At 39.8% G+C, this 27,875-nt stretch overlaps 2 protein-coding genes across 12 annotated transcripts in view; both read right to left on the minus strand.

Annotated features, from left to right (window-relative positions):
* Positions 1-27,875, minus strand: part of LOC129729642 (uncharacterized protein DDB_G0283357) — a 121,654-nt gene that overhangs the window by 16,661 nt on the left and 77,118 nt on the right. For all 10 annotated transcript variants that reach the window (XM_055688375.1, XM_055688367.1, XM_055688374.1 and 7 more), the window contains exons 3-5: positions 12,086-12,274; positions 11,146-11,828; positions 9,039-9,698 (exon numbers count right to left, since the gene is read on the minus strand). In XM_055688375.1, the coding sequence (XP_055544350.1) occupies positions 9,039-9,698; positions 11,146-11,828; positions 12,086-12,274 (1,532 nt within the window). The remainder of the gene's footprint in view (positions 1-9,038; positions 9,699-11,145; positions 11,829-12,085; positions 12,275-27,875) is intronic.
* Positions 600-9,016, minus strand: LOC129729644 (uncharacterized). 2 transcript variants are annotated; one of them, XM_055688376.1, is made up of 2 exons: positions 1,192-9,016; positions 600-1,140 (listed from the first exon to the last, which is right to left on the minus strand). In XM_055688376.1, the coding sequence occupies exon 1, from the start codon at positions 7,483-7,485 to the stop codon at positions 5,884-5,886; it is 1,602 nt and encodes a 533-aa protein (XP_055544351.1). In that variant the 5' UTR covers positions 7,486-9,016; the 3' UTR covers positions 600-1,140; positions 1,192-5,883. The 2 variants fall into 2 exon arrangements, with proteins under 2 accessions (XP_055544351.1, XP_055544352.1); XM_055688377.1 differs by having other exon boundaries at positions 1,121-1,133.

The following is a 27,875-nucleotide window of genomic DNA, read 5'->3' on the forward strand; positions in this document are numbered from 1 at the left end:
ATTTTTCATTTTCACTTAGAGTGGCTATCAATTGATAATTGAGAATGAACTCAGTAGATCCAAGTGTGTTGACGGTGAAAAATGCAAATCAAAACAAAATAGGCAAGACAATAAAATGGTTATCATATATTCATGGATACCTTTGATTACAAACGGTAGTCAGTGGGTGAAAGAAATATTACACTGACATTACTTATTAAGGGGGGACCCTACTCTAGAAGGTCGAAAAATCATGAATTTTCATATTATTTTTTTTTGCTGTCTAGAGTAAAGTGAAGTGTTTGGCTATTTTGGCTATTGATTAAGGTATATTTGAAGATGTATTTTCCATGTCGTGAATGTAAATATAGTGAGTATTACACTGTTGGCAGCTGGGAACGTGGATGCTCTCTCTAAATCAGTACCTAACTGGTGGTAAGTTTTTCTCAGCTTCTAGTAGACCGATCGGGCTGAAATTTTTTTCAGTATATAGAAACATATTATCTATCTTGTTACGTAGCCGTTTTAGAAAATTCCAAAAATTGCCAAAATGGCGGCTATATTAGTAAAAATATTGTTTTTTTTTCATGAAAAAATCATAAAACATTGAAAAACTCAGATATCAAAAAACGGTTACGTAACAAGTTAGATAATCCATTTTTACATGTTGAAAAAAAAATTCAGCAAAATCGGTTCAGTAGATGCTGAGAAAAACTTACCACCAGTTGAAAGAACATGGTTTCGAGAAAAACACTGCCAATAGCGTAATACTCACTATATTTGTACCCACGGTACACAAAATACATCTTCAAATATATCTTAATACATAGCCGAAATGCCCGAACACCTCACCTTTCTCTAAACATCCGAAAAAAATATCACGAAAATTAATTATTTTTCAACTTTCCAGAGTAGGGTCCCCCCTTAATCAACTTCATATCTTTATTTCGATATTTCGCACTACGAAGCATGAATCGGATTTCGTGTTGGCAAACAGTGAAACTGGACCGATGACTGTCAGTAAAGCAACAAAATAACTCGTTGTATAGGCTGATCAGACGTACCGTTTTTTCGACCATTTTTAACCGTCCCGTCTTTTGCCATGTTGTACCGTTTTTTGGATACTCTTCAAAAAACCGTTGGGTTCCAATATTCTACAAACTGGAAAATATATTTCTAAGTTGTCAGGAATTGGTTAAAGTTATTGCATACCCATTGTGCCTTCCTGGTAGTACCACGCCTATTCTCTATCGCAAACGGTATGTGGACTGATGAAAAATTACGATTGCAAGTTGAGACCATAGAAGCCATGATAATTGATAATTTCAAATCCAAAATTTCAGGACCATTTTTCCAAAAATTACACTTTATTTTGCAACAGCTCAATATTCCATTGTTCCGAATGAGGCAGGTTTAGCAAAAAAAAATCAATGCTTTGGTTGATTAAAATTTACAGAAATCTATCTTCCGAAGTGTCCCGTTTTTGAACCCATTTGTCCCGTTTTCCTTCAGAGAAAATCTGGTCAGCCTATCGTTGTACCTTGTTGTGGCTTAGAAAAAAGACAATCGAATTCCTATCGTGTCAAACAGAAGCAGATAGCAAAAGAACACCACTCTCAGCCACGTAACAATTTTTTACACTGTTGCAGCTGTACGGATAGCGAACAACAAAATTCGGTTCGTGCTGAGGTTGACTGGTGACAGACATGAAAATGGAGTTCGAAATGCTACTGTCGATCCCGACGTTTCATCTAAGACAGTTTCATAGCATAAAAAAAACCTTGATATCAACAATTTCTTGAACTTGTGCATTATTTTCATCTATCAAAAAGTTGAAACTTTGACCGCTTTTCCGATGTCCGATCGAGCTGAAATTTTGCATGGGGACTTTTTTCGAGAAGACGAAACTTTTGAGTTCTAGTACTAAACGATATTCGAAAAATCGATTTTTATTGGCACTCTAATACCGCTGTTTATAAACATATCGAGTTACGGATAACATCAAACTACTGCTTATCTGTAGCGGATTTCAACTCATTCCCCGCAGGTGATGCATCACCTGACATATATGGCATCACCTGACATATAAACATTGATAACAGTTTAACAACTATACTTGGAATTTCTAACGTTAAAAATTTTTGCAGTTGCTGAGTAATAAGAGTTTGAATGTCATTTCTGATGTAAAAACTAATTTCTTTCCGCAGGGATAGGGTTAATCGAAGTTGCAATTTGATAAAAATTATTCAGTAACGTCTTTCAAATATGTATGATATTCTTAAAAAAAGCGATTGATGCCATTGCAAATTTATTTCAGTAAATGCCTCATGGCCAGACCGCGGATGATGTCTGCGCTAACATAGGAATACCATCAAATTCTTTACGTGTCGGATTGAAGCAGGTAGCAAGAGTGCAACACTCTGAGCCACGACACAGTATATCACCATGTTGCGTGTTGTATCCGTCGGCTACAGCAAAATAATGTGATTTCGAAATGTTACTGTGAAGTCGAACTATAACTGTATTTTCTGAAACGTTTCAATATTTGGTGTAAAGTGAAATTAATTTTTCAAAAGAAGCCAGCAGAGAGATTTGGACCACTGCGACCATTATTTCGATCTTTTGTGGATAGAAGTGATCGTCGTTGTCATGTCGCACCCTTTCTCCCAATTTGGCACTGAATTTGGCACTGAATTTCGCACTTCTTTGGCAGAGCAAATGTTCTGCGGTATCACAGTCGAATCTGCAGAAGCGACAAATTTCGTCATAAAGCGTTTCGACTGGCGTAGCCCTGCTGATCATATCCAGTTCTCTTGTATAGTCCGTTTTCCCCAGGTTTTCGATTCTGATTCCAAGGCGCTCGATGACAACCCACAAAACGATTCTGGACCAAAAAATCGGTACATGAACCCATTTCTGGCTAACGTACCGGCTTTTTCATTACCTTCCACTCCGCAGTGACCAGGAATCCAGTATAACCCTACTTGGTTCCTTTTTGCCAGCTGTCTCAGTGCGTTGAGTGCTGCTTGGCTATCAGATAAAATGCATATGTAAGCCTGTCATTTGATGCCAAAATTTCGGTCTGGAACACTGTAGGCCAATGGCCCTGCGGTATCGAAATACTTATTTCTGGACCAATTATACCTGCTCCGGTTGAATTTAAGCCGTCTGTGTAAAAGACGACAGAGCCTTGGCGGATATTCGGGCCACCTTGTTCGCAAATTTCCCGTTCAGTCTCTATAATTTTAAAAGGGATTTCGAAGTTTTAATATTTCAGTGGTTATCAGACATTGGCATTCAAGCAGAGATTTTTGTAATCTTTGAATATGCGAATGTTTGTCTGAAGATTTCTTGGAATGTATTCTCACATTGCGACACTTATGCAAACGAACTCAGTTAATTTATACTGGGCTTCAGGACATTGTGGCTTCAGTAAGAATGAGAAGGCAGGCAAACTTGCAAAACAAGGATCTAACTCACGATATTATTCGTAGGGGAGATTACCTTCCCAGTAGTTTAATTGACCAAAACACCATGCCGGAGACATCGGAGATTGCGGGTTCGTGTCCCGTCTGGATGAGGAAAATTATTTCTACGTCTAAGCCACAGCTTCTGTGCTTGTTCATTTTTCGCATCTACGTTAAATTAAATACATTGCCCACTTTACTAAACCTAACTCACAGTTTATTGGCCCCGAACGTTTATGTGCAATATCAAACTGTGCAGTAGAAATGGAAATTTGGGAAGGCCAACTTATTGGCTGCCAAAAAGTGTGCCCAATCTGAAAGGTTCATAAAACCAAATGTAATTCATTCCATAATTTATTTATTTATTTCGTCAAGCAAATGTAGACCACAGTTATAATAATACAATGTTTTCTTATATTCTATACATTATTTCCAGTAGTTAGTCGTTTTTTTATTTGATTTCTGCCCATGGTGATGTCGATATTTTCGCAGTGCTGATTATAGTGACGCATCATGCGATTTATTGGGCCATTTTTTGAGTAGTTTGTTCTGTGAGAATTTTACGAAAATATTTTACGATTTCTTAATTGACGACTGGGTGCATAAAAATTTAGTTGTGATAATAATTGAGTAGATTGCACGCGTTGAGAAATAATGTCATTGATAAAATAAAGCATTGAAAGATCGCGGCGTTCTTTAAGTGCTTGTATGTCTATAAGCATGCAGCGTGCTTCATATGATGGTAAGGGAAATGATGTCCAATTTAGCTTACGAAGCGCGTACAAAAGAAATTGTTTTTGGACAGATTCAATGCGTTCTTCATGTGTGGCAATATAGGGATTCCATACAATGCTACAATATTCCAGAATTGGTCGGACGTATGTAATATATAATAGTTTGATTGTATATGGGTCTTGAAAATTGTGGCCGAAGCGTTTTATAAAACCCAGCATACTATTTGCTTTGTTGATAATTGTATTATAATGTTCTATGAATGTAAGTTTGGAGTCTAAGATTACGCCTAGGTCCCTTACGATTTTGCATTTTTCTACTGGTTGGTTTCCTAAGAAAATGTTTGTAGATGGTGTTACTGTTTTTCTGCTAAAGGCTATTGAATTACATTTTTTAATGTTGAGTTGTAATAGGCTTTTGTTGCACCAAGTGTAGAATACATTAATTTCATTCTGGAATATTTCGAAGTCTTCTGCATTGGTTATTTCTATAAAGAGCTTCATGTCATCAGCTTATACAAGCACATGTATTGACTTAAGAAGAAAGGAAATGTCATTTACGTATAATATAAAAAGAAGAGGGCCCAGGTGGGAACCTTGAGGAACCCCAGAAGTTACTTCTATTGGGTTTGAAAAGGAATTTTGAAAGCGGACTTTTTGTGTTCGTTTTGTTAAGTATGACTGCAGCCATTCCAAAAGTTTTGTTTCAGTTCCGTATTTTTCGAGCTTGAAGAGTAATAATGGTATGTCGATTCTGTCAAATGCCTTGCTAAAGTCCGTATAAAGAGCTTCTACGTGGTTACCGTTGTCCATTACAGTCAGAGTGAAAGTTATGAATTCCAAAAGATTTGTGGTAGTAGATCGGCCTTTGTAAAAGCCGTGCTGTTGAGTTGTAATTTGGTGTTTTACTTGTTGAAAGATTTTTTCATTAATTATTGATTCAAATAATTTTGGAATGCATGAAATAATGGCAATTCCACGATAATAACGATATCAGATTTAGCGCCAGATTTGAAAATTGGCACTAAATATGAAGTTTTCCAGAGTTCTGGGAAAATTCCATTCTTCAGGGACATGTTAAAAAGGTGTTGTAGGGGTGTAGATAGTTCTTCTGCCAAATTTTTGAGAAAAATTTGAGCTATTCTGTCAGGTCCAGGACCTTTCGTAGCGTCTAAATTTTTAAGTGCGTTTTGAATTTCGAATTCAGATATTTGATTGACAGATAAAAAAAAATAATTCATACGAATGTTTATGAGCATGTTCCGGTGGAAAGTACACGGAACAGAAGATATGTTCTTAGCCAGCAATAAATGCTTTGGCCCATACGTGTTCAAATTCTTTATATTTGTCGGATATTAACTCTTCAGAAGTAAAGTCTACATTAATGGCAATGAGGACTCCACCGCCTGACTTTTTTTGACTGGTAGACAAATTCCGATCGTGCCGGAATACATTATAATTGTTTCCAAATACTTCTTCACTTCTTACGCTTTCGTCCCAGCTACTTTCAGTTCCTAAAATTATTTTAAAAGATGACGACAATAGATTTTGTTGAATTTCTTTCATTTTGCTTGGGCTTTTCATGCGATTGAAATTCTGACAATAGATAAGTATTTCAGTCGCATTCTGTCGAGGAAGCGAAGAAGTGTTAGTCAAGTTATTACTTATGTTTAAATATAATGGTTCTGCCTCAGCAAAGGGCGTCCTTACTTGCGAAAATTTGTACTAAATTTATTTACACTTTCGCGAAGTTGTTGAAGACGGTGCGTGCGTTCATTTGATAAAAAATGACGATATGATTGAAGGTCGGCTACTGCTTCGGCTGGCGTGAGTCCATATTCCTGATGGACTTCAATAAAGACGCGTTGGAGTTGTTCTGGAGATGTCGGCAGTCCTTCGGATGCGAGAAGCATTCTTATACTGGTTGGTGTCATTCCTTCTACACATACAGATGATGGTTGGTCCTTCATGTATGCGAGATATAGGCGTGTAATATGCATTACTTTTGGGTCGCGGAGTCCAGCCTTCAAAAAGCGCTCGTCGCCATTCGATGATTGCTGCGTAAGTCGGACGATTGGTGGACGCATGGGGTCAAGTTCAAATTGGCTGTCTTGCGATGCTGATTGTATGCTGGCGTTGCTGGCAGGAGCCGGTGCAGAATTTTCATTGTTAGTTGCATTTTTTTCTGTCCGATATAGGTTGATAGTTTCGCCTTTTTGGAAATTTATAAAGTTTGATGTTATGTCTGAATTCGGCGGCCCAGCAAATTGAACGCGTGCAGCTGCCAGGAGGTCTTTGTCCGAGGGTAGTGGTTGTTTTGGCATTTCAGCAATTTGAGTTTTCTTTGAGTTGCAGGCGAAATGGTTTATTCCGTGTTTATAGGTGTTGTTACTTATGCTGATAGGGTTTGAGTTTTCCTGCTGACGTTTGCGTTGCTGCATACGTTTACGAGCGGCCTTTTCTGCTTGCTTTTCCTGCATGCGTCTTTTACACTGTCTGGCGTCATATTCAGTCCAGTCGCGTTTCCATACTTTTTTATTGCCAATTAGGCGCCAGCCTGATGTGAAATTTGGAGTACGGTGTTCTTCTGAGTCCGATTCTGGAAGTGGCAATGAAAGGCGAAGTTCTTCAGCCAGACTGGGATGATTGTCTGTTTTTGGCTGGAGTGAATTCGATTCTTTGAGCGCTATTAATTCATTGATTGGTTCCTGCGCCGTTGTACTGCAGTTTGTTTTCTTATTTTGTATAGCTTCTAATTGGTGTTCCATATTGTCAATTTTTGATTCTATATTAGTAAATGCTTTTTCCAGGTGCTGTTGTATGTTCTTTGTGTGCTGCCGATTTTCTTTGCTAATGTCCGATATGTCCGATATGGAGTCATGGCCAAGTTCGCCGAACAGCGTCGAAATGCGATTTATGGTTTTTGCCGACGCATTGTTTGTGTGGATATTTACTTTTTTAATTTCCGTCTTCAATTCAGAAAGCAGTGTATTGATACTGTCCAGTGTGTCGTGCGTTACAGTCAGTTTAGGAAGTTGACTGATTATTGAATGATTTGATTTGATTTGTGATTCAATACTTTCTGTTAAAATTTTCTGGTGCTGGATGAGCTTCTTCAGTTGGAGTTGGTCCATGAGCTGTTCCTGGCATTCTATGCATAAGGGCAGCATAAATGAACGCAGTAGTTCTTCTTGGTTTCTACGGGTTCCTACGCAGGCAGCGTGGAAGTGCCTTTTGCATATTCCTTCGCATTTCCACAGGAAACGGTTGTCGGTCGAAGTACAGTTGGTTATGCCACACTTTTTCATAGCACTGATTAAAAATTGTTACGCGGCGAGTACGAATTGTCGAGAAAAGGTTAGATACACGCGGTAGCGCGACGGTCAAAGATTGTTTATAAATAAATAAATTGTTGCTCACGTGCACTCGCGACGCCGTCAAGGTGTAAAAAAAAATAAAAATACAAGTTAAATTGCGGAGCGAAATGAAAACGCGTCCGCGCCCGATGACTGTTCGTGGCGAAAAAAAGATAAAGCTCATGGACCTTCAAAAAAACACCTTGTGCATACGTGGGCCTAGTGACGGGCAGATATCATTTTCCGGGTTAAAGATAATATCTGTTGCTTTTGTATCATGGAACGTGAGGCCTCAGAACATGTGCTGCGGAGCTGTGATGCATTTATTTTGCCCTACTCAGAAAAGTCGAAAAATAATGCATTTTCGTGATTTTTTTCGAATGTTTAGGGTAAAGTTAATTGTTTGGGTATTTTGGCTATTGATTAAGGTATATTTGAAGATGTATTTTGCATGTCGTGGGTGCAAATCATAAAATCATAAAAACGCTGGGTTTTTGATGATTTTATTTATTCTTTCCAACTGGTAAACCAAAACCAATGAACTGCACTACTTTATTATCACTACTAAGCTTTATATTGTTAATCGTTATTCTCAAAATCAAGAAAGTCTTCGCCATAGAAAACACAAAAACTTTATGAACATTTAATAACGGTGAAATTCGTTGTCGAGCTGCAAAAGGTTAACTTAAATGTTCAATCCCGCTTTTTGATGGGGTCAGTTTAGTACGTAATACTTTTATTAAATCAGCATCGTTTAATAGACAAAGTAATTGGATGAATGATCGACACTATAACGAGATGTTATGTTTGTTAGCCTAAAAAACATTACTTATCAAAAATATAAGATTGCTACTTCTTGCTGAAGTCTGCCAAAAAGTGAGTAATTTTTTGAATACTATATTTGTTCCGACCGACATATCGGTAAAGTTTCAATCGGATCAGAGGCAGTCGCATTCAACCAAGAAGCTATTTCTGTACCGAAGAGCGTCACAGACAAAAACTACCGAATACTTTCTTAATCTGTAAAAATCTAATACCAAGTGCTTGTTATGAGTCAAAAATAACTTTCTTAAAAATAGAACAAACAAAATTAAAAACAGCAATTGTTATAGTGTTATCGAACGAACATACAAAAGATGTGCATGTTGCTATTTTTATTGTTATTACTATTCAGTCAGTATAAAATATTCTGGAAGAAATCAAATACCGGAAAAAGCTTACTAGCCTTGATGGGCATCAACAGCGTTCGATTGACGACAGAAGCGGGCAACAAAAATATACAAACAACACATAAAAATCTGCAATCAAATCAAACAGGTAGCAAATCCTACTACGGCTACTCACAACAACGAAAGATAATAAACAAACAGTTTAATGGTACAGGGGGGATGCAACAAGCTAAAAGAGAGCCCCAGTGACTGGGACAAAGCAATAAAAGAACGAACGTACGAACGGAACGAGCAAACCAACGACATGCTTGCTAACTACGCACGAATCGAACTTACTCCATCGATTTTGATTTGAGCAATGATGTTGTTGTTGTTGCTGCTGCTGCTGTCTAACTAAACTTGTCGCTGGTGGTTGACTCTGGCAGCTCAAACTGCCCGCACTGCCAAACACGTTCTGCTGTTCGTTGGGAGGCCACTGGTTGAATTGATGCCAAAGATTCCACTGCACACTATTGTTGTTGTTATTGTTGTTGTTATAGTTGTTATTATTGTTGTTGTTATTGTTGTTGTTATTATTATTATTATTATTATTATTACTGCAACTACTTGTGGAGTAGTTGAGACTAGTGCTTCCATTGCCACCCCCAGAGCCGGTGTAATTGTTCTGAAAGCAAATATATCCGTTCGATTGCATTTGAGCGGTACCAGAGTACGGACTGACACTGCCGCCGTAGTTGTTCGACTGGTACTCTCCGAAAACCGCAGGGAAATGGGTGTTGTTATTAAAAACCGAGAGATCACTGCACCCACCGAGTCCACCAGCGCCCATCCCACCTGAGCCGCTGGAAGTATTGTTGCTGTTCAACAGACTGTAATTGTTGATGAATAGGTCGTTACTCATGCTGTTGACACTGGTGGTACTGCTGCTGCTGCTGTCGATGCTGCTGTTATTGTTGTGGATGTTGCCATTGCTGAAGAAGGAACCATTCAAGTGTTCTATTTTCAGCGATGAAGTTACAGCGAACCGTAGCGGTCCGATTTCGAGAGGCAGGCAGCATTCGGAGGGGGAAAGGGTAAAAGAAAAGAAAGGAGATTGTCGATAAGAATGGTTTATAACACTGAACAATTCATTCATATTCGCCAGCCAGTGAGATCGATGAAGATTTCTTCAACTTATTGTTGCATCTATATTCGTAACTGAATTTTTTTCTTTACTTGACACGTCCCACTACATGCAGTCGGTTGAATGAGGTTAACTGTAGCTGCGCCGACTTGACGTAACACACTTAACATATTATTCCTAACGACCACTGGAGGCAGTACGGCTGAAACCAGCATCCATTAATTTTATCTCGTCATTTTTGACGCAACGGAAGCAACAAATTGCCCGCAAGAGGCAAATCTGAGCTCGAACGTGGATGAGTCGATAATTTTTTGACATTTTTCAATACACTATGTTAAACAATATTTATTGCTTGCATTGATTATCGATTAGCATAATGTTGTTTCCAGGCTAGCTGGTTGTGTGCACTTTTTTTATTCAACCATCAGGTGCTAAATTATCTTCTAGTATATGCTCAAAATAACATAGCAAGGACCTGCGTTATTTTTCATTATTTCTGATTTCTTCAATGAACAACCGGAAAAAAATCCAATCTGTGTCAATCAATCATGAATTTTGAACTTTTTAGCGTGTTGTTCTAGTTTCTTCAAGTGGGATCTATTTTTGTGCAATGTTTTATTCCAGAGCTCCGATAATCCTGTTCAGTTTCTGATTAGTATTGGAAACTTTTATTTGAAATTGCGCTGTTAACCTGAATTAAACGTTTCTCTCTGATCCTGCAAACTAAATTTTTAAATAGCAAAACACCAACCCCCAGTCCCCGGTGCAGCTATGTCACCGTAAACTATCGTACAGAGTGAACTGTAAAATTCCAATCTGAGTAAGAGACAGAAAACCCACGATCAAAGTTAATCATCATGGAAACTAAATTTTGGAGCGCGAAGGAAACTAAAGTTCTCTGCCTGTCGTCTAATCAAACAGCAAGATGATTAAAGCTTACTGTATCATTTCCTGGAAAACAAATATTTCCTTCAGTGATGATAGTGAATTTGGGGTTTTCTGTTTTCAGTTTGACGGTGTGGTTTGGAATAAACGCAAATGCTTAAATTCAATGGATCATTTGACTCTGTATGGTGTGGTCGCTAAATGGGATGTGGGTGGAACGTTGCTTCAGTTGCAATTCAATTGTGTAATGGGTTCCATTATTCGTTCGGCAGTGCTGATGACGGCACAACGCGTCGATATACGAAGACTGTGTAGTAGCCTGCACGAAACAAAATATCTCAAAATAGTGCACCACAACTACGAAACACTGTCTTTTCAGTCTAGATTAGCACCATGAGCAAAGGACTTAGCTAATTTAAACTAAACAAAACTCACCGGCAGCGTTGTAGATTTGGTTGTGTTCAAAGTCGGCGAAATTTTCCATATCGCTTCCATGCGGATGTCCGTTGGTTAAATTTGCTTTGTCATTGAATCCGTTGCTTAGCCTGTTAATGCCGTTACTCCTCGAGCCTCCGTTGGCCGTTCCGTTGACATTCACAATATTGGCATTGCTAAAGTCGGCCACAAAGTCCGAATCGGGTGTGAATTTGTTACCCCCATTGCTGCTGTTGCAATTAGTCAGCAGTCCGTTCCTCTGACTTCGTTCGAAATTTCCGACTCCATTGACGGTGCCATTCAGCCGCTGGTGATGATTGCTGGAGTGCTTCTGCGGTGTCGGCGGCAAGATTTTCGGCGGTGTTTCACTGAAAAAGTTACTATCGTCCGGTGTAAACTGCTGCTGGAATTTAAGATTTGTACTGGAACTCGTGACAGACGACGACGTGTGACTTCCGTTGCCATTGAATCCGCCGCTGGAGTTTGAGTTTGTCCGACTCAGTCGCAGCGATGTTGGCGGTGTCAATGTAATTGTTTTAAGTGGCACATTGTTTTCGGTACCGTTTCGACTGTTGATGTTATTGTTACTGCTACTGTGGCCATTACTGACTGAAAGAGAGCTCGTTGAGTTCGATGTGCTGGCTGAAAGAGACTTCAGGGGACTGGCTGGCTCCAGATAATATCTGTTGAGAAACAAAAAATCGGTACCACTTTAATTGTCTTGTTGGTTACACAATAGGTGATAAACTATTTTTTAATTTAAAACAAAACTTCGCCGAATACTGGAAATCGGTGCATGTGCTTAAAAACAAACCTCACAGCCTAAATTATTTTCATTTTCCAAGCACGAATGTATGCGTAATAAACCGTAATAACAAGTCACGTTTACGGCACAAATAATGACCTAAAACTCGTGGCCAACATTCCGGCCAGCACCCACCTTTTCCGCTCGTACTTGTCAATCATGAAGTCACGGTGCTCCTGTTTGATGGCTCGCTTTGGATCCCACAGGCCGAGCCAGGTTCTGCTGCAGGCGTCGTTGCCGTTCTGACGTACGAAATCAATTTCCTCCTGGGTGAAAGTGGCCATCGAAATCGATTTGACCCGATGTGGGGGAGTCAGGCCGCGCCTAGAAAGCAAGAAAAAAAATGAAAAAAAAAATAGTTTGATTATCATTATCGGATTCTCTTTTCGAAGAAAAGCCTGTTATTGGCATTCAAACGAGTTTTCGTGCCATAATTCAAAAATTCAAAGCACGGTATAGAACAAGATAGAACACCAGACAGTTTGACGACGGTTGACGTTAAATGGTGGCGAAAACATGGCTTAGCGTTCGCACGTATTCATTATTCAATACAGGGATTTACGCAACAGCAAATTGGCGTCGCATTGCAGTGCACAAAACTGTGTGGTCTGGTGTTGGGTTTTGTAGAAATATTTGCAATTTAATTATCATAGCTACAATGAAGTGAAACTAACGGGGAGCCCAATAAATGATTCTACTGTTTGATTATTTACTGATTTTCATAATTTATTACTTAGACCTTAGACTCATTTTAGCCCGCGGATTGGCGACATATCGTTAATCTTGTTTTTGATTAGCAAAACTGGTTTTCACTTAAGATTTGACCTTTGAAATGCTTATCGGTAAATTTACAGCATTGATAATAACATTATTCATAAAAATTGTAAATTGTTAATGACTGCTAACCGTGAATATACTGCTTCACTTCGAGAAAGGCTTTTAGAATTTGGGCTTCATTCAAGCACTGTTCGATTGTCTTGGTGCTTTCTGGTATTACTTTTTTTACAAGCAAGTCTGGGTATAATACAGCTGATCCGTTAACGTGGCGTTCAATTTTACATTGAAGTATCAATAAGATTCTTCTCCGAGATAAACTGGACACTGAAACGTTGGAAATATTTCTACCGTGTATGAAATATTTCACACAGGCAGAGCGGTATGTTTAATTTTCAGCAGTTTTCAAGAAGGCGACGAATGGAAAATCAAACGTGCACGAACCAATCTTATCGGTACAACCGTAATGACAATTCTGACCTCTCGATACGCCAAATTAGAAGGAAGGAACGTTTGACTGTCGAACGGAAAACCTAGAAGTGATTAAAATATTGGGCTTGCGGATCGTGCTATGAACACAAAAGTAAAGACTCGAAAATCAATAAAATTGACAGTATTCATCCAAAAGTCAAAGATTGAAGTCATGATTAATTGGAGAAGTTTCATGTTTTATTACCAATTCCCAATGTAAGATTCTGAACTTCCAGGACTGACCTAAAATGCACCACATAAATATTTTAGGATAGAAAAAAATTACCAAAACTCCCAAAAAAAAACTTTGTTTGGCAAGAAATAATTCACTTTCATCACCACTAAGAGTATTTAAAAAGCAATTTAGTTTAGCTTAGCTTGACTGATTGCACATATCAATAGTTGCTTACTCCGTGATTGATCCGAATGAGTAAAATTGCACAGTGAATCAACTAAATGGGGCTGGGAGTGACCGACCATTGTACAAGTTTTAGTGACTCAATACTTTTTCAATTATCGATAAAGCCGCCGGCCACGTCCCTGTAATCAGCTGGGAAGAGCGAAGGGATATGTTAGCGTGACCTTTGCTGTTTGGAGACCGTGTAATACCACTGCATTTCCACAAAGATCGCAAGAAAGAGATTTTTTGTTAGTAGGGAAGATTGGATCAGGATTCACCTTGATAAGTGATGCGATCATATGGCCGATTCTATTCTATCGATTGCGAGAGCGACGACGGGCGTCCATAGGGCTCACCAGGTAGTAGTGCGTGCAACAAAAACGCTTGTACCAGATATTTAGCGTCAGGCAAAACATTTAGTTCAAACAGTTTACCGTTTTCCAATCAGCAGAAGATAACTAGCAGAACAACATACGAAAAAAGCTTTTTAGCCACCAAACAGGCCAAGGGATTAATGACAGGCATGCTCTAGCCGGAAACGGAGCCAGTAGATTACCAGGGCATCTTATACTGCATCTCTACCCTTACTGCTTTAAGCGGGGCTCTGACCCGGCGAGCCTTTATTTCCCTAAACGAACACTTTTTGACCAGGAGAGAGAGGCAGTGTTTAATATTGATAGTGTTTTGCTACATGAATACCCATCCGCCCTCTCCCTGATCCCCGAAGGAGACAAACGCGGTGGCACCTTCTAGTATGTCTGCTCCCCGTAAAAAGAGAGCGCAGCGTCTTTCCAACCTACAAAAGCGTAGGTACGCGCTGTGAGAAGGCCACCCAAGGGGCGCTCGCCCTTCGATCCTCCGGCCGGCCAGACCTACAAGGTCAAGCTCAGAGTTCGGAAAAAGTGACAGAACTGTGAGAAGGCGAATAAAAAGAGCATTCAGAGTACAATATATCCAGCTATTTCATTCTTTTCTATCCCTCATACAGCATGCTCTGACAAAAACTTTTTACCGTGCCGATAGCGATGTGAATCTCTCGTTCGTTCAAATATCAACTACTTTGTGCTTGCTTGACTGAAGTCTCTGTTCAAAATTCTATCAATTCGCTGGATTAATAGTGATTTTCCAATTCCTGGTGCTGAAGTAACTATTAGCCATTGGTTTCTTCTTAAATGGTTTTATAGTAACACTAATTTAAAGAATCATGCCTCATCCTGTAGAGCACCCAATGCTTGCTGTAGCCTGACGAAACTAAACAGGCGCTATAAGTTTGATATCATTCATTACTTTCTTGAACGAATGAATGGCAAAGCATGACAAAAAGTAACACCAGCCGAATCAGTAGAATGTTAAATTTGGGGTAAGGGTAACTAGATTCAATTCAGTATCACTGCAAAGAGTGAGAGTGAGTGTACAGTTAGCTTCATTTCAGGTGTATTCCAAGCATTGAATGTGAGATTTTGGAGCTCTGGTCAAGCTACTGTTAAGCGGCAACGATCGTCCCATCACCAAACACCAGCGCCGATCGTCCGGTGTACAAAAAATCTCGGGCTCGCAATGAGGATGGTCCCTCGGCCCCGATACACTCGTAGGAAGTTAGCTTCAGGGAAATGGTTGAGGCTATTAACATCACCGTCACCCTTGATGGCTACCCCACCAAACTTCTATCCAAGGAGTAACTTGAAGCTGTACACGATTCGACCCTGGATCGAACTGCGGCACTAGACTCTCCACTACTCAGGCCTATGTTCTGGATTTGTTATTTCAAACACAGTTACCTTTACTTGGTCTGCGCCGACTGCGAGACAGTTTTTTGTCTGAAGAAGACCCTCCCAGACATAATTCCCTGGAAAGGAGCACAACTACGTGTTTTCAACACGGATAACCTGTCGAAAGCGATCCTGTTCGCAGGTTATTTTCCGAGCAGCGTGGACACCTTGAGACACCCTACAATGGAGTGGCGCGTAAGAGACCGGAAGGTAGCAGGCAAATAGTCGAACTTTTTCTGGAGATCGATGAACTATCCGCCGACCGAATGCGTCGGGTAGGCAGATCGACGACACCACCTACTCAACGCAATCTCGCAAAGAACAGGAAGGTACAGACGAAACTCCAGTTTCGTCATCACCACCTGCTCAAAGCAACCCTGCAATGGAAGTTAAGGTTCAGCATACGGCTAGTAACGGCTTGCTGCCACAACCTTTCCTCATTAGCAACCTCGCGAGTGTAAAGAAGGTTCCGTGGAAAACTCCAAGGAGCTCACAAACTCAACCATCTCTCGCAAACCTAGGCCCCAGAAACCACATTCCGGTGCTGGTCATGTGGCAGAAGAAGCTAGCCGGTGTCGTAGCAAAGGGAACCCAAACTAGCAGTTTTACTGATGGCAACCGTCTGACAACTGCTTCTGTTTACGTCGCAGAATTAGCTGCAATTCAGTACACCCTAGGGATTATCAAAAAAAATGCCCACGGACCATTATTTCATCTTTACGGATAGTCTCAGTTCCATTGAGGCTCTCCGATCGATGAAAGATGTTAAGTACTCTCCGTATTTCTTGGGGAAAATACGGGAACATCTGAGTGCTTTATCCGAAAAATCTTCTCAGATTACCTTAGTGTGGGTCCCTTCTCACCGCTCGATACCGGGCAATGAGAAAGCGGACTCTTTGGCTAAGGTGGGCGCATCAAACGGTGAAATTTATGAAAGACCAATTGCTTTTAATGAATTTTTTGCACTTGTACGTCAGAATACGATCATCAGTTGGCAAAATTCTTGGACCAGATGGGAACTGGGAAGGTGGTTACATTCCATTATACCCAAGGTATCGACGAATCCGTGGTTCAAGGAGTTTGATGTAGGTCGAGATTTCATTTGCGTGATGTCTCGGCTTATGTCCAATCACTATAGATTTGATGCGCATCTCCGTCGTATTGGGCTCGGGGAAAGTGGTATCTGTGCCTGTGGTGAAGGTTATCACGACATAGAGCACGTTGTTTGGTCATGCCCTGTCCACCGTGACGCCAGGTCTAAATTAGTAGCTTCCCTTGAGGCCGGAGGTAGACGGCCAGCTGTTCCTGTTCGTGATGTCTTGGCGAGCCGTGACATACCCTACATGACTCTTATATACGATTTCCTAAAATCCATCCATGCCCCAGTCTAGTCCCATTCTCCTCCGTCTACACCCAACAAAACGACAAGAACACGCTTGAACCTTAAGCACAGATTTTGGAATCAGCAACTGCACCCCACCCGAATTCGCCAGGACCTGAGAACCCGAGGCCTTCAGTGATATCTTGGCTCAGCCCACATACCATATGGCCACTTGTACACTTTCGAACAACAACAACGAACCATAACCAGCAATCAGACCCCGCTCAATACCTCCAGGACCCGAGAATTAAAAGCCCCTGCCCCAGTTCATGACATCGGTCATTCGAAGAGCATCAGACGACCATTCAGCAACAAAACACTGTTTGAAGATTTCATGCTAGTTTTAAGTTAGGCTTAATTTCAGCTCGTAGTCGGCAGCGAGGATAAAAAATTTGCTTTTAGTTTTTATGTCATCAGATATAATTGGCGCCGTTAAACATTTAATTGTATTTGTGCCGTGTCAAATAAATGATGTATGAGGTAAAAAAAACCGTCTGACAGGTACTGGATCATCCAATCCAACCACAGACGAATCCTATATGCTGTGAGCAGCTTTCGCTGCATCCTGGTGAATCTTCATCACGCAAGGGGGGCCCATTCCAGCGTCCTTAGCAAAAGATTCACCAAAGAGAAACTAACCGTTACTCTGGTCCAAGAACCATGGGTCAACAACAACTACCTACGGAAAACAAGACATGGTCATCACATTCGCTTACTTCCCCAGTGACCTGGACGATATTCCGCCTCCCGAGATCTGCGCGTTCGTGCGGTAGTCAATAAGCCGTACATCATCTGATGCGATGCGAATGCTCACCAGTCACTACACGATTTCTGGCAGCTCGGATACCAACAACAGGGGGAGTACGTTCTTGAATGTCTTACTTCCAACGAGGTTAATATATGCAATGTAGGGAACAGCCTCACTTTTACTGACGCCATAAGATCCTCGACCGCACTTTCTGCAGCGCAAACATTGCCGAGAAAGTCAAAAAATGGCATGTCTCTGACGAACCAAGCTTGTTAGATCACTGACACACCAACGCATCGAAGCTAATTCTTTAAAAAACGGAAAATTCAGAAGCCCGAAGAAGACTAACTGGTTCTCGTTCAAGGAACTCAGAAGGGACTGAACATAAATCCCGCTAAAACAGTTATTGTACCCTTCATCAACGGAGGGAACACACTCTGTCTCCTTCTTAACTGAAAGGGTGTTTACCGACCCTCGTTATAGAAGTTTAATACCTGGGTATTATTCTTGACAGTAAGCTGAATGCACTTCCATAAGGCTTCATCTACTTTTAAACAGATGGTTCGAAAATAGGATCCAACACTGGCTCCGATGTTTACGGGCCCGGGAAACTATTCCAATGGGTATATGGCCACTGTTTTTCAAGCAGAAGTGTACGTTTACTCATCTGCGCCAAGATACATCTTAAACGTATCCACAGACTTGCAAAAATCGGCATCTTCTCGGACAGCCAAACTGCATTATTGGCACTTAAGTTCTCAAAATGTGCGTCCAAATTAGCTTGAAGTGCAGCGAAGCACTACGGGGTTATCCTGGACACTGTGGCATCGAGGGCAAGCACAGCAATTCGTTGCCCCTGAGCCATTTCTGGGTACCTCCAAATCCGGAGTTATTACCGGATTACCGTCAAGTGCGAACTTAAAACATGGGAAACATTAGAAATAGCTAACCGATGAAAAACAAACAGGGCTGCAGACAAGCTAAACAATTTATCTCTCTAAACTCTGCTTAACCAAGAGGCTTCTCGGTCTCAAGCGTGGTGCACTACGTTTCTACACGGGAGTTATTGCCGGACACTGCCCTGCTTTTCACCACCTAAAGAACTCATAACCCATTGTCCCATACGATAACTGCCGCTTCTGCAACCTTGAAGTTGAAACGTCAGCTCACCTGTTTGTCAGTGAGAAGCCCTTGCGTTTGTTAGGTATTACTTTTTCAGACGTTAGCTTCATGTCGGGTATGGAATTCCAATCCCAGAAAGATCGTTTGTCTCTTCGACTCATCTACGTTCCCGGCTACCAACAGCGTAATATTCACTATATTTGCATCCACGACATGCAAAATACATCTTCAAATATACCTTGATAAATAGCCAAAAAGCCCGAACATTTAATTTTTTTTATGGACCCCACTGCGACCAGTAGTTCTTGATTTTGTGTGGCATTGTCCGAACGTTTTTGCTATTCGCATATTTTTCTTTATCCGTTACTTATTGAGAAGTAACCTGCTCCGTGTCATAGTGCTTTTTGTCTTCTCTTCCAGACTTAGCAACCAACTTCCTTCCTTATCGACTTTATTATATTCTCCTGCGAGCTATAACTCTAACAGCGTATAACTTGCTTTAAGTCTATGATATTATCGAGGCTTTAGACCAGTGGTTATTAAGTCTGGAGGGAAGTTTCGTGTGGAAGAGCCTGAGAATACACCCATACTTACTGTCCTTTTACCAACGAATGACTTGGTTCTACTAAGATTCGAACCTATAACCACTCGCTTGTCAAAGCGGACTCTGTAACCTTGCGGCTACGCAGCTGTGCAACACTTCACTTTACTCTGAACATCCGAAAAAAAATCACGAAACTTCATTATTTTTCGACTTTTCAGAGTAGGGTCCCCTTAAACCCAAGAAGAGTTGAATTTTCTCTTCAAATTTGATTTTTCTTGATACTTGATAAAAAACCAAATTTTCACTTTAAAGTTAAGTTTTACGCTTACTGCTCTACTATAACTAGTTTCGTTCGTCATGTCAATATTATCGCGAATTATAATTGCCTGGAGAGGTTTCGAGAGGTTCTTAATGTCCCTCTACAATATTATTGTAATATAATTTTTGAAATATTGCAAGTTTTCATCGTTCTTTTCAATTTTTATATGAAGTGTACGTGTTTGAAAATATCTTTCAAAAAATCTTCAAAAATGTATCATAACATGTCTCTAAGTGCCGTGTCAAATGAACTATTTAAGCTATAAACATGTCTCTATATGATACTGTTGAACATTATAATACAATTTTATAAAAATATGATAAATTTTCAAACGAGTAAACTCAAGGTGTATAATTTATTGAACAGCCCTCGCGTTAGAGCTCCAGGTGGAGGGAGTTGAGCCGTCTTCCAATGTTACCTGTGCATAAATACTAGGCATAACGTGCAATATGTGTTCGACAGTTTCGATAGACACTATCCGTAAATCATGAAAACCATCAGCGTCATTAATGGCATTTACTTCGCACAGCACAGAGAAATGACTCCCACGCGGGCTCTACTAATAAAACAGATATCACACGATGGCCCTCGATGCGCTATCGATCCAGGTGGGAATATGTGCCTTAAACCTAGTTAGGTAACCCGATTTTGATACGATAGAGTGAAATAAATTAGAAAATTTTTGATTAGAATTTAAAAATCATCAATTAGTTTGCCGGTTTTATTAACACAATTCAGACAGACATGATTCTGCATAGTGAAGATTTTCCTGCTCTTCTGGGAGCTCTAATTATGTACAATGATTGTTTGTTAGTCACTGATTATCATGACAGTGCTCCCCAAGGAACACTGCTACCAAAACGTGATCCATTAACTTTGGCAATTTACAGTCCACGAACAACAACTAACATTAGCGCTAATACAGAGCTATAATCATCAGACCACCCGCCCTTTGCTTGAGACGAAAACTGTACTTGCACTTCATCCCCGGGTGGCGCACTGCTTTAAGCAGCGCATCGTCCTACACATTCGAAGACACAATTAATATTCATTAGTGCCGAGATCTAGCTTTACTGATTTAATTACGTAAGCCAGATTGTCCCGGAATGCACACATGCACCTCGCTGAAAAAGCGACAAACAGAGTCCGAGAGAAAACACATTTGCGCAGTTCGTTTTACTCTATCCGAGTAGTTAAATATCCTGTGGACTTAATGGTTAAGCTTAAAGACAGTTTATGATGCAAACCGAAGACCTAAGCCTGGAAGTTTCATGTAGGCTCTCAAATCTTTGGCTTTAAATTTAAAACAATAGCTATAAATGATGCATCCACCCGATATTGACCTTGAAAGCTCCATTGAAGACAATGACGAAAACGCTAGATTTGATTATTTATTCACGGTTAGCACCGAGGGAAAAACAGAAAGTCACTGAAATTGCATTATTTTGAGCCAGCAAAACTTGATTACTTTTCCTCTTGACTGAACAACTACAATATGTGCAAACAAAAATGGGGGAAAACTTTAATCAGTCAAAAACAAATCGCTGAGTTCCGTTCAGCGTGTGTAGGACTTGGGGAGAAATTCACCCGATTGCTCTCATTTTCAAGCGTCACCAGCGACAATCACGCTTCGTTCCGCTGTAAGGCTACTGACATACTGAGGCGTCAAATGAAGCGAAGCGTTGAGCGTATTAGAAGCGGAATAAACAGAAGCGTTGGGTGAAGCTTCCTATGACATACTGGAGCGAGCGTCGCAAATGCGTTGTGTTGTCATATTTCTAGATTCCAGCAGCGGTTTCGTTTAAAGGAAATATGAATTCGTCCAATGAAGATTTGTTTGCTTCTTCAAGCACGTTCAAGAGTAAAAAGAGATTTTTTTGACGTTGGACTAACGTCTATATCGAAGTTAGGCACCTGAATTTGAAAATCTAGTAATTCAACCGGGGAAAACCAGGGAAAAGTGGTCAGGTTTTGAGCGCTTATATATCAGTCATTTCTTTGCAAAATTTCGAGGTTTTGGTATCAATCGATCAGAAATTCTTTTACGGTTGGATTTATGTAACAAAAATAACCTATTGTTCGAGATACACTATTGAAAAATTGATAAATCACATCGATTGTCTAAATCATACCGAGCAACCAATCACCACCTCTCTTCACAAGCACAGTCGACACTAACGGATACAACCGATCTGACTTTGTAAACAGTCTCACAGCTTTCAACCAATAACGAGCTCGCTTTCGGTAGCTGCAACAGGTGTTTCAACACCGTTTTAAAATGCTTCTTTTATCATTACCACTGAACAGATTCTAAACACCAATGGCTTGATTGATGGGGGAAATATTGCGCAAGATTGTCATATAATAATTTAAATATGTTTTCGATACTAAACTAGTTAAAAGTTGTGTTAAAAGTCGTGCACATTCAACCAATCACAAGCTCGCTTCTTGTTTGCTCGCGGATGGATTTTTGCTTTGGGCTATATAATAGCCTGTGTCGTCTCATAGCAGTCATCAGTTAACAAGTGAAAGGCCACCAGGCCGGTCTTGTATAATCAGCAGCGGTGGCTGATTCCAGCGGCCAAACTGAGCTGCAGCAGAACCAGAGCGGTGGTATCAGGCAGCAGCGGCGGAGGTAGTGGGAAGCTGCATTTCTTCATTCAGTTCGGTTCTCTTTCGATCTGAGTTGGACCCCACCAGCGGTAATCCAATTCAGATATCGTTGGATGAAAACAGCCAGAAACTGCACGAGCCAGCACCGCCACTAGGAAAGCTACCGCCATTTAGTGTGTGTGCAGTGTGCACATATAGCGTATGTGCATCTGTATTGCTATGCCATTTGCGATGATAGGGATGGCGCTGTTGCGTGTGTATGGCTAGCTATAGCGTGTGTAAGACACTAGCATGTGTAGCATATTATGGCTATTGCGTGTATATCTTCAGCGTGTGTACGGATAGTTATAGCTTGTGTGTGGATAGCTGCTGCGTGTGTAATGATTAGTTATAGCGTATGTATGGATAGTAATAGCACATGGTTGCATAGCTTATGCGTGTGTATAGATAGTTGTATCGGATGTATGGAAAGGATTAGCGTGTGTATGGATAGCTATAGCTACAGCGTGTGTATGAATAGTTTTAACGCGTGTTTAGATAGTTATAGCATGTGTGTGAATAACTAGAGCGGGTGTTTATCGAAGATTATTATTGTCATTGAAAATATTAAAACGTCTTAACGAACACAGTTGTGAATTTGATTTTACAGCAGCGATTTTAACTTCTTCAGCTAGTCTTTATTCATCGAGGAAAAATTACTACCTATGAATGATCAACACTTATTTACTAGAAATTTGATTTAGATCAAAACGGGTTCTTTTGAGTATCATAAATTATTGGTAAAAAGAGTTGCAAGTTTTCTCAATGAGCATTCATTAAATTTTCGTTTTTGTTTCTCGGTGCGCGGTTTTGATTTTGTTTCTCGCACACAGAGAAAGAAACAAACTTGTCGCTATCGTGAAAAATAACAAAACAATTAGAAATGCTCTAAATCACAACTGAAGAAGTTAAGATATTTTCCTGTCACTCGCCCAAACCTTGATAACAACTACCGAAAAACGTGTGATTGAGCTCTTGCTATATTGAGTTATTGAACCAAACGTTTTTTTTTTTTTTTCAAATACATGAAGTTATATGCTGGGCTGGAACTAACCTAGCATGAGTTTTATCGATTAGATGTCAAACAATTTTCAAATTTAAAATTTTCGGTTGAATCGTTCGGGCTCCAATTTCAGATAGTTTCGTAAAGTTTGCTTTTTGCTTAGATAGGAAAATTTTACCGATTCGCTCAATTAAATGATTGTCTTGGTAGTGCAACAAACAAAGGGTTGATTCGAATATGTATGAAATGACAGTGATTAAATAAAAGATATCCATTCTTTTAGTATATATTATTATTTATAACGTTCTAACGTCTCAGCATTCAGAAATGCACTGTTAGATAAAATTGCAGCAAATACTAGAGTTGCAATTCTCTCTATTATTTGTTTTAATGGAATATAAGAATACCGTAGTCCAACGTCATGCGGTCGTGTCTTGAATACCACCCTCCTACTTTTAGTAAAAAATATAAGAAATTATTCTAAATTTTAAACCCGCTGACCCCCAGTAACGTTCAACTAGTTTATGATATCTCTTGGGCTTTGAATAACCTCTGTGAGCACAGCTAGTTACTCAGCGACTGGCGTTTCGTGACTTAAGAAGTGCAGCATGTTAGGCATGCAATATCAATCAAAAATACCAGTGTTATTTTCCTGACTACCTGAAAAATTTTCCCGATATTTTCTATATTTAAGACCAAAATATAGCGAATATAAAGTACCTGGCGATATCAGGTTTAGTCTGCACATGGTATTACTGCACTAACATTTTTTAAACATGTTAACATTTTGTAAACGAAAATGTTTTCTATTTGCTTTTTTTCAACTACCAAACCAAAACAATGCAAATATAAGGCACCTTGCAATGAAAGGATTAGTCTGAACAAGTTATTACCGCGTAAGTATACGCGCGTCAAAACACTACTCGTTCTGTTTCGCCGCCTCTACCGACGCGTCGTTGCCGCTCGAGTATGACCGGTTTGAGCGTTTCATATAGACGTTCGGAGAAGTAGTTCGGACGCTTTTGCGACGCTTCTTGCTTCGCTTCATTTGACGCCTCAGTATGTCAGTAGCCTAAGATTCTCGAGAAACGAAAGCGGTAGAAATTTGCTAAGACGGCTGCAATCACTGTTTCCTTGTTTGTGAATCATAGGAATAAACGTTTGGCGGTACTAAAATGACGTTGATTAAAAATATAAACAATGTCGATGTTTTTATTTAGACGATCGGAACGCGAGCAGTTCGTAAGAACTGATGATCATATCGTCCCCTTAATGCTAGAACTAGATAACTCGGAATTTGTCGATTTAGAGTTAGGTATGCCATCATATTTATCGCGTCGAGCTCTAAAACATATCCAAAACTCGTTGAAACACGATTACAAGAAAAAGTGTTATTCATCAATTAAAAAACTAAATATCTCAACGAAAAACAAGCGTATTTTGTAGTAATATTTAGTTTTACTCGGTTTTTTGTAGATTTTTACGTTGCTATAACGGGCCTGAAACGATATGGATGCGTTTCATAAAATCTGAACCTTTAATAATTGCATTTGAATCATTATCACCAGAATACGTCAAATTTTCATACCCGTTTTTCTCGAAACGTCCATTTTCGAGTTATCTAGTTCTAGCATTAAGGGGACGATTGATGTGTGGTTCTGTGCGGTGACTTTCCGCGTTTCCCGTTAAAAGTGCTTGGGCTGATTAAATTGCTCTTCCCATAGTACGACCCCGTAGAATCCCGTCTTATCATTGGAAAACAGCTGAACTCGCAGAGATTGTTTATTTACTAAATAAAACTGCGCGATTCCGTCATCCGTGTTGGCGCTATTAGGCAGGATTGTTGTTGATCGGCACGTTTGAATACCGTTCGATTGTGAGTCGGTTTTTAATTATAATATTAACTATTTGTATGGAACGGTCTTGCACAAGCTCTTAAGGTGCCGCCACACGGACGCTAATTCCCTTAGTTTCTAAGTCTTAGTTGATTGTGAAAAGCATTTTTTCATCACTGAATAGTAGGCTATGAACTATTCGGGCATGCCGGAGTAGTTCAGGGTCTCTATGTTATAGCTTTTGACAGTACAATCCCGCGTTATGATGAAAAAAAATGCTTTTTACAATCAACTATGACTTAGAAACTAAGGGTGTTAGCGTCCGTGTGGCGGCCCCTTTATCCTGTAGAGTAGAGCAGAGCAAAAGTTTGCATTGGCCTTTTTGAAAAACACTGTGAAAATTTACAGAATGATTTTTTTCGGCCGTGAAATTTATTGCGGTTTCCGTGAAAATTCAATGACAATTTGGATGCAAAGGGATCGGACTATAAGTAAAATGAAGAAAAAATAAGGCAAAATGATTAATAATTCAATATAATAATTAAAACAGTTAGATGGAAATCTAGGCCCCGCGTTACTCTGCCAAAAAACGATGTATTATGTTATATAATCTAGAACATAGTCTCGCCGAAACAGTGTAGTAGTTTATTAGCAATCCCTCCAGATCGTAATAGTCTGATCACGTGCCTGGTACAACTGCCAGAAACCCACAGGGAATCCTTGCTACCAGCAATCACATGTCTAGAGCTTGCAATTTAAACATTTATACAGACTAAACAGCACATCATTATGAGAAAATATAATGCTATCCATTCCGAAACGATTCCTTCGTAAAGTAAGAAAAGCTGCCAAAAATTTGTCAGCAAAGGAATTCGATTTTTAACCAAACAGTAAAAACTGATGCTCTATAGGCTGTTTGCCAAGTCGTTATGCAGCCAGTGCACATACTGACCCGTCGTAGTTCGCTTTATCCTCCATCAGGATAGTATATCCCATATCTACGTAAGCGGTTTCGACAAGTTTCTCGCTGTGACCCAGAATTTAAAATCAATCAGCCGCGGACTGCTCTTGCTATGTACGGAGGCGACCTGAATTCTTAAATAATTTATTTTTCGCATCCATTTCACTAACCTTTCGCCCGCTTCGCACAAGCGGAGTGGGACAATCTCAAAAACCACACCAAAACAATTGAAAATGAAAACAGATGACACACATAAATTGTGCGGGTCTTTGGTCGCCGTCACCAGGATGACTCCGAAGTAATTGACTTAGATATTGTAGCGGCGAGTAGGTTGGGGCTTACTAGCAGGTTGTGATTGGAATGAATATAAATTTGCGCCGAATCGTTCGTTCAAAGTTCTTCGCGATGTTTTATTCATAGACGGTTTACACATTGAAACTAATCATTATTCTGGTCTAGTTTAGACCGAAATATATTTCGGGTACAAGTTATAGCAAGAAAACACTTGACCACTAGTGATATGTGATTTATTTCCAATTGATTGACAAATTTATGAGTAGAAAGTTTTGTTAACGAGGGTAAACCAAAATATCTATCAATCAAGAGTAGTAGGTACAGTAGAAAGCAATAAAATGCAAAATGTAAACAACACCTCAGGAACGTTATATTAGACAACAGTACTAATTGTAGCGATAATCCTGGGATGTGGGATATTAATTAAAGCAACTACAATGTATTTCAAACGTTACATTACTTTACTATACAAATCAATTTCTGGAGAATCTTTTGTCCGATTTTTGCGCAAATATCCTCTGAATCTATCAGAAAAAGCCGCAATTATAAGCATCCAAAAATTAAACACATTATCATTAGGACCAAAACTACGCTAGGCCCTTTGCCTGAAATTTCATAGTTCACTACAATCAAACGTGATAAAACTCAGTGACATCTCAAAGCTTATTAACCCATTTCTGGCGGGTGATGCCATGACTTTGATTTAAGTTCAACCATTATACTTGAGAATTTGCACTATGAAACTTTTCTGTATGGGTAGAGAACAGATGGATCTTCAATATGTAATACAGTTGACCATGATTGCTATGATTATTATATGATTGCTTTCCAAGCACGGTCGACAGGATTATAGACCTAGTAATTTGAAGTGTGCTATTTGGCCTATATAAGAGCCTGTTTCAGCCGAAACCGCTCATATTAGTTCTAGACAGCGACAACAGCAGTCCTTTCTTAGTAGCAGCAGCAACAGCAGTGCAGCGGATACCAAAGGCAGCGGATAGCGGCCACAGCTGTGGCATGGCAACGGATAGCGCAGTAGTTGCGATCGATAGTAGCAGGGCCAGCTGATGCTGTGGCACTTCCTTTAGTGGAATGCTGTCTGTGCGATAGTGGGCACTAGTAAATGCATTCAACGAAAAGTTGTCTCATTTTGACAAGACACCAACGTTCTGGAAAACTGGCGTTCGAAATACAAGTGTCGTCTAGCTTTGAGTGTTGAAACAGCTTTTCACTGTGTTATCTATAATAAGGAATACCTCATTCGTACTGTCAGTGATAACGCAAAGAAGTGATCGGCATCTTATCCGATATTGAGTTGAACGGCAATTTTCCTTTTTAGGATAATATAAATACCTAAGTGAAGAGTTAATATTTTCAATATTTATTTACACCTTTAAATTTGGAACAGTTATAAATTTAACTTCATCTCCAGGTCTCAGAACGTATTGAATTACCTTTTCTTTCAGTAATAAGCACAACATCCGAACAGCTCTTATTATCTGCATAGAAATTAGGTTATCGCATAGTCAAACCTTAAAAATTGTCAAACCCCAATTATGACAAGCAACTGTATTATTGAAAATGGTCAATCCTTGTTGAAATGCAAATTTTGATTTATATGATTGCTCTCCCAAGCACAGCATTATAGACCC

This window comes from Wyeomyia smithii, chromosome 3, assembly GCF_029784165.1.
Source record: "Wyeomyia smithii strain HCP4-BCI-WySm-NY-G18 chromosome 3, ASM2978416v1, whole genome shotgun sequence".
NCBI classification, from domain to species: domain Eukaryota; kingdom Metazoa; phylum Arthropoda; class Insecta; order Diptera; family Culicidae; genus Wyeomyia; species Wyeomyia smithii.

Coding starts and splice junctions, on each gene's coding strand:
- LOC129729644 (XM_055688376.1), bottom strand. CDS start 7,485: ATGAAAAAGTGTGGCATAACCAACTGTACTTCGACCGACAACCGTTTC.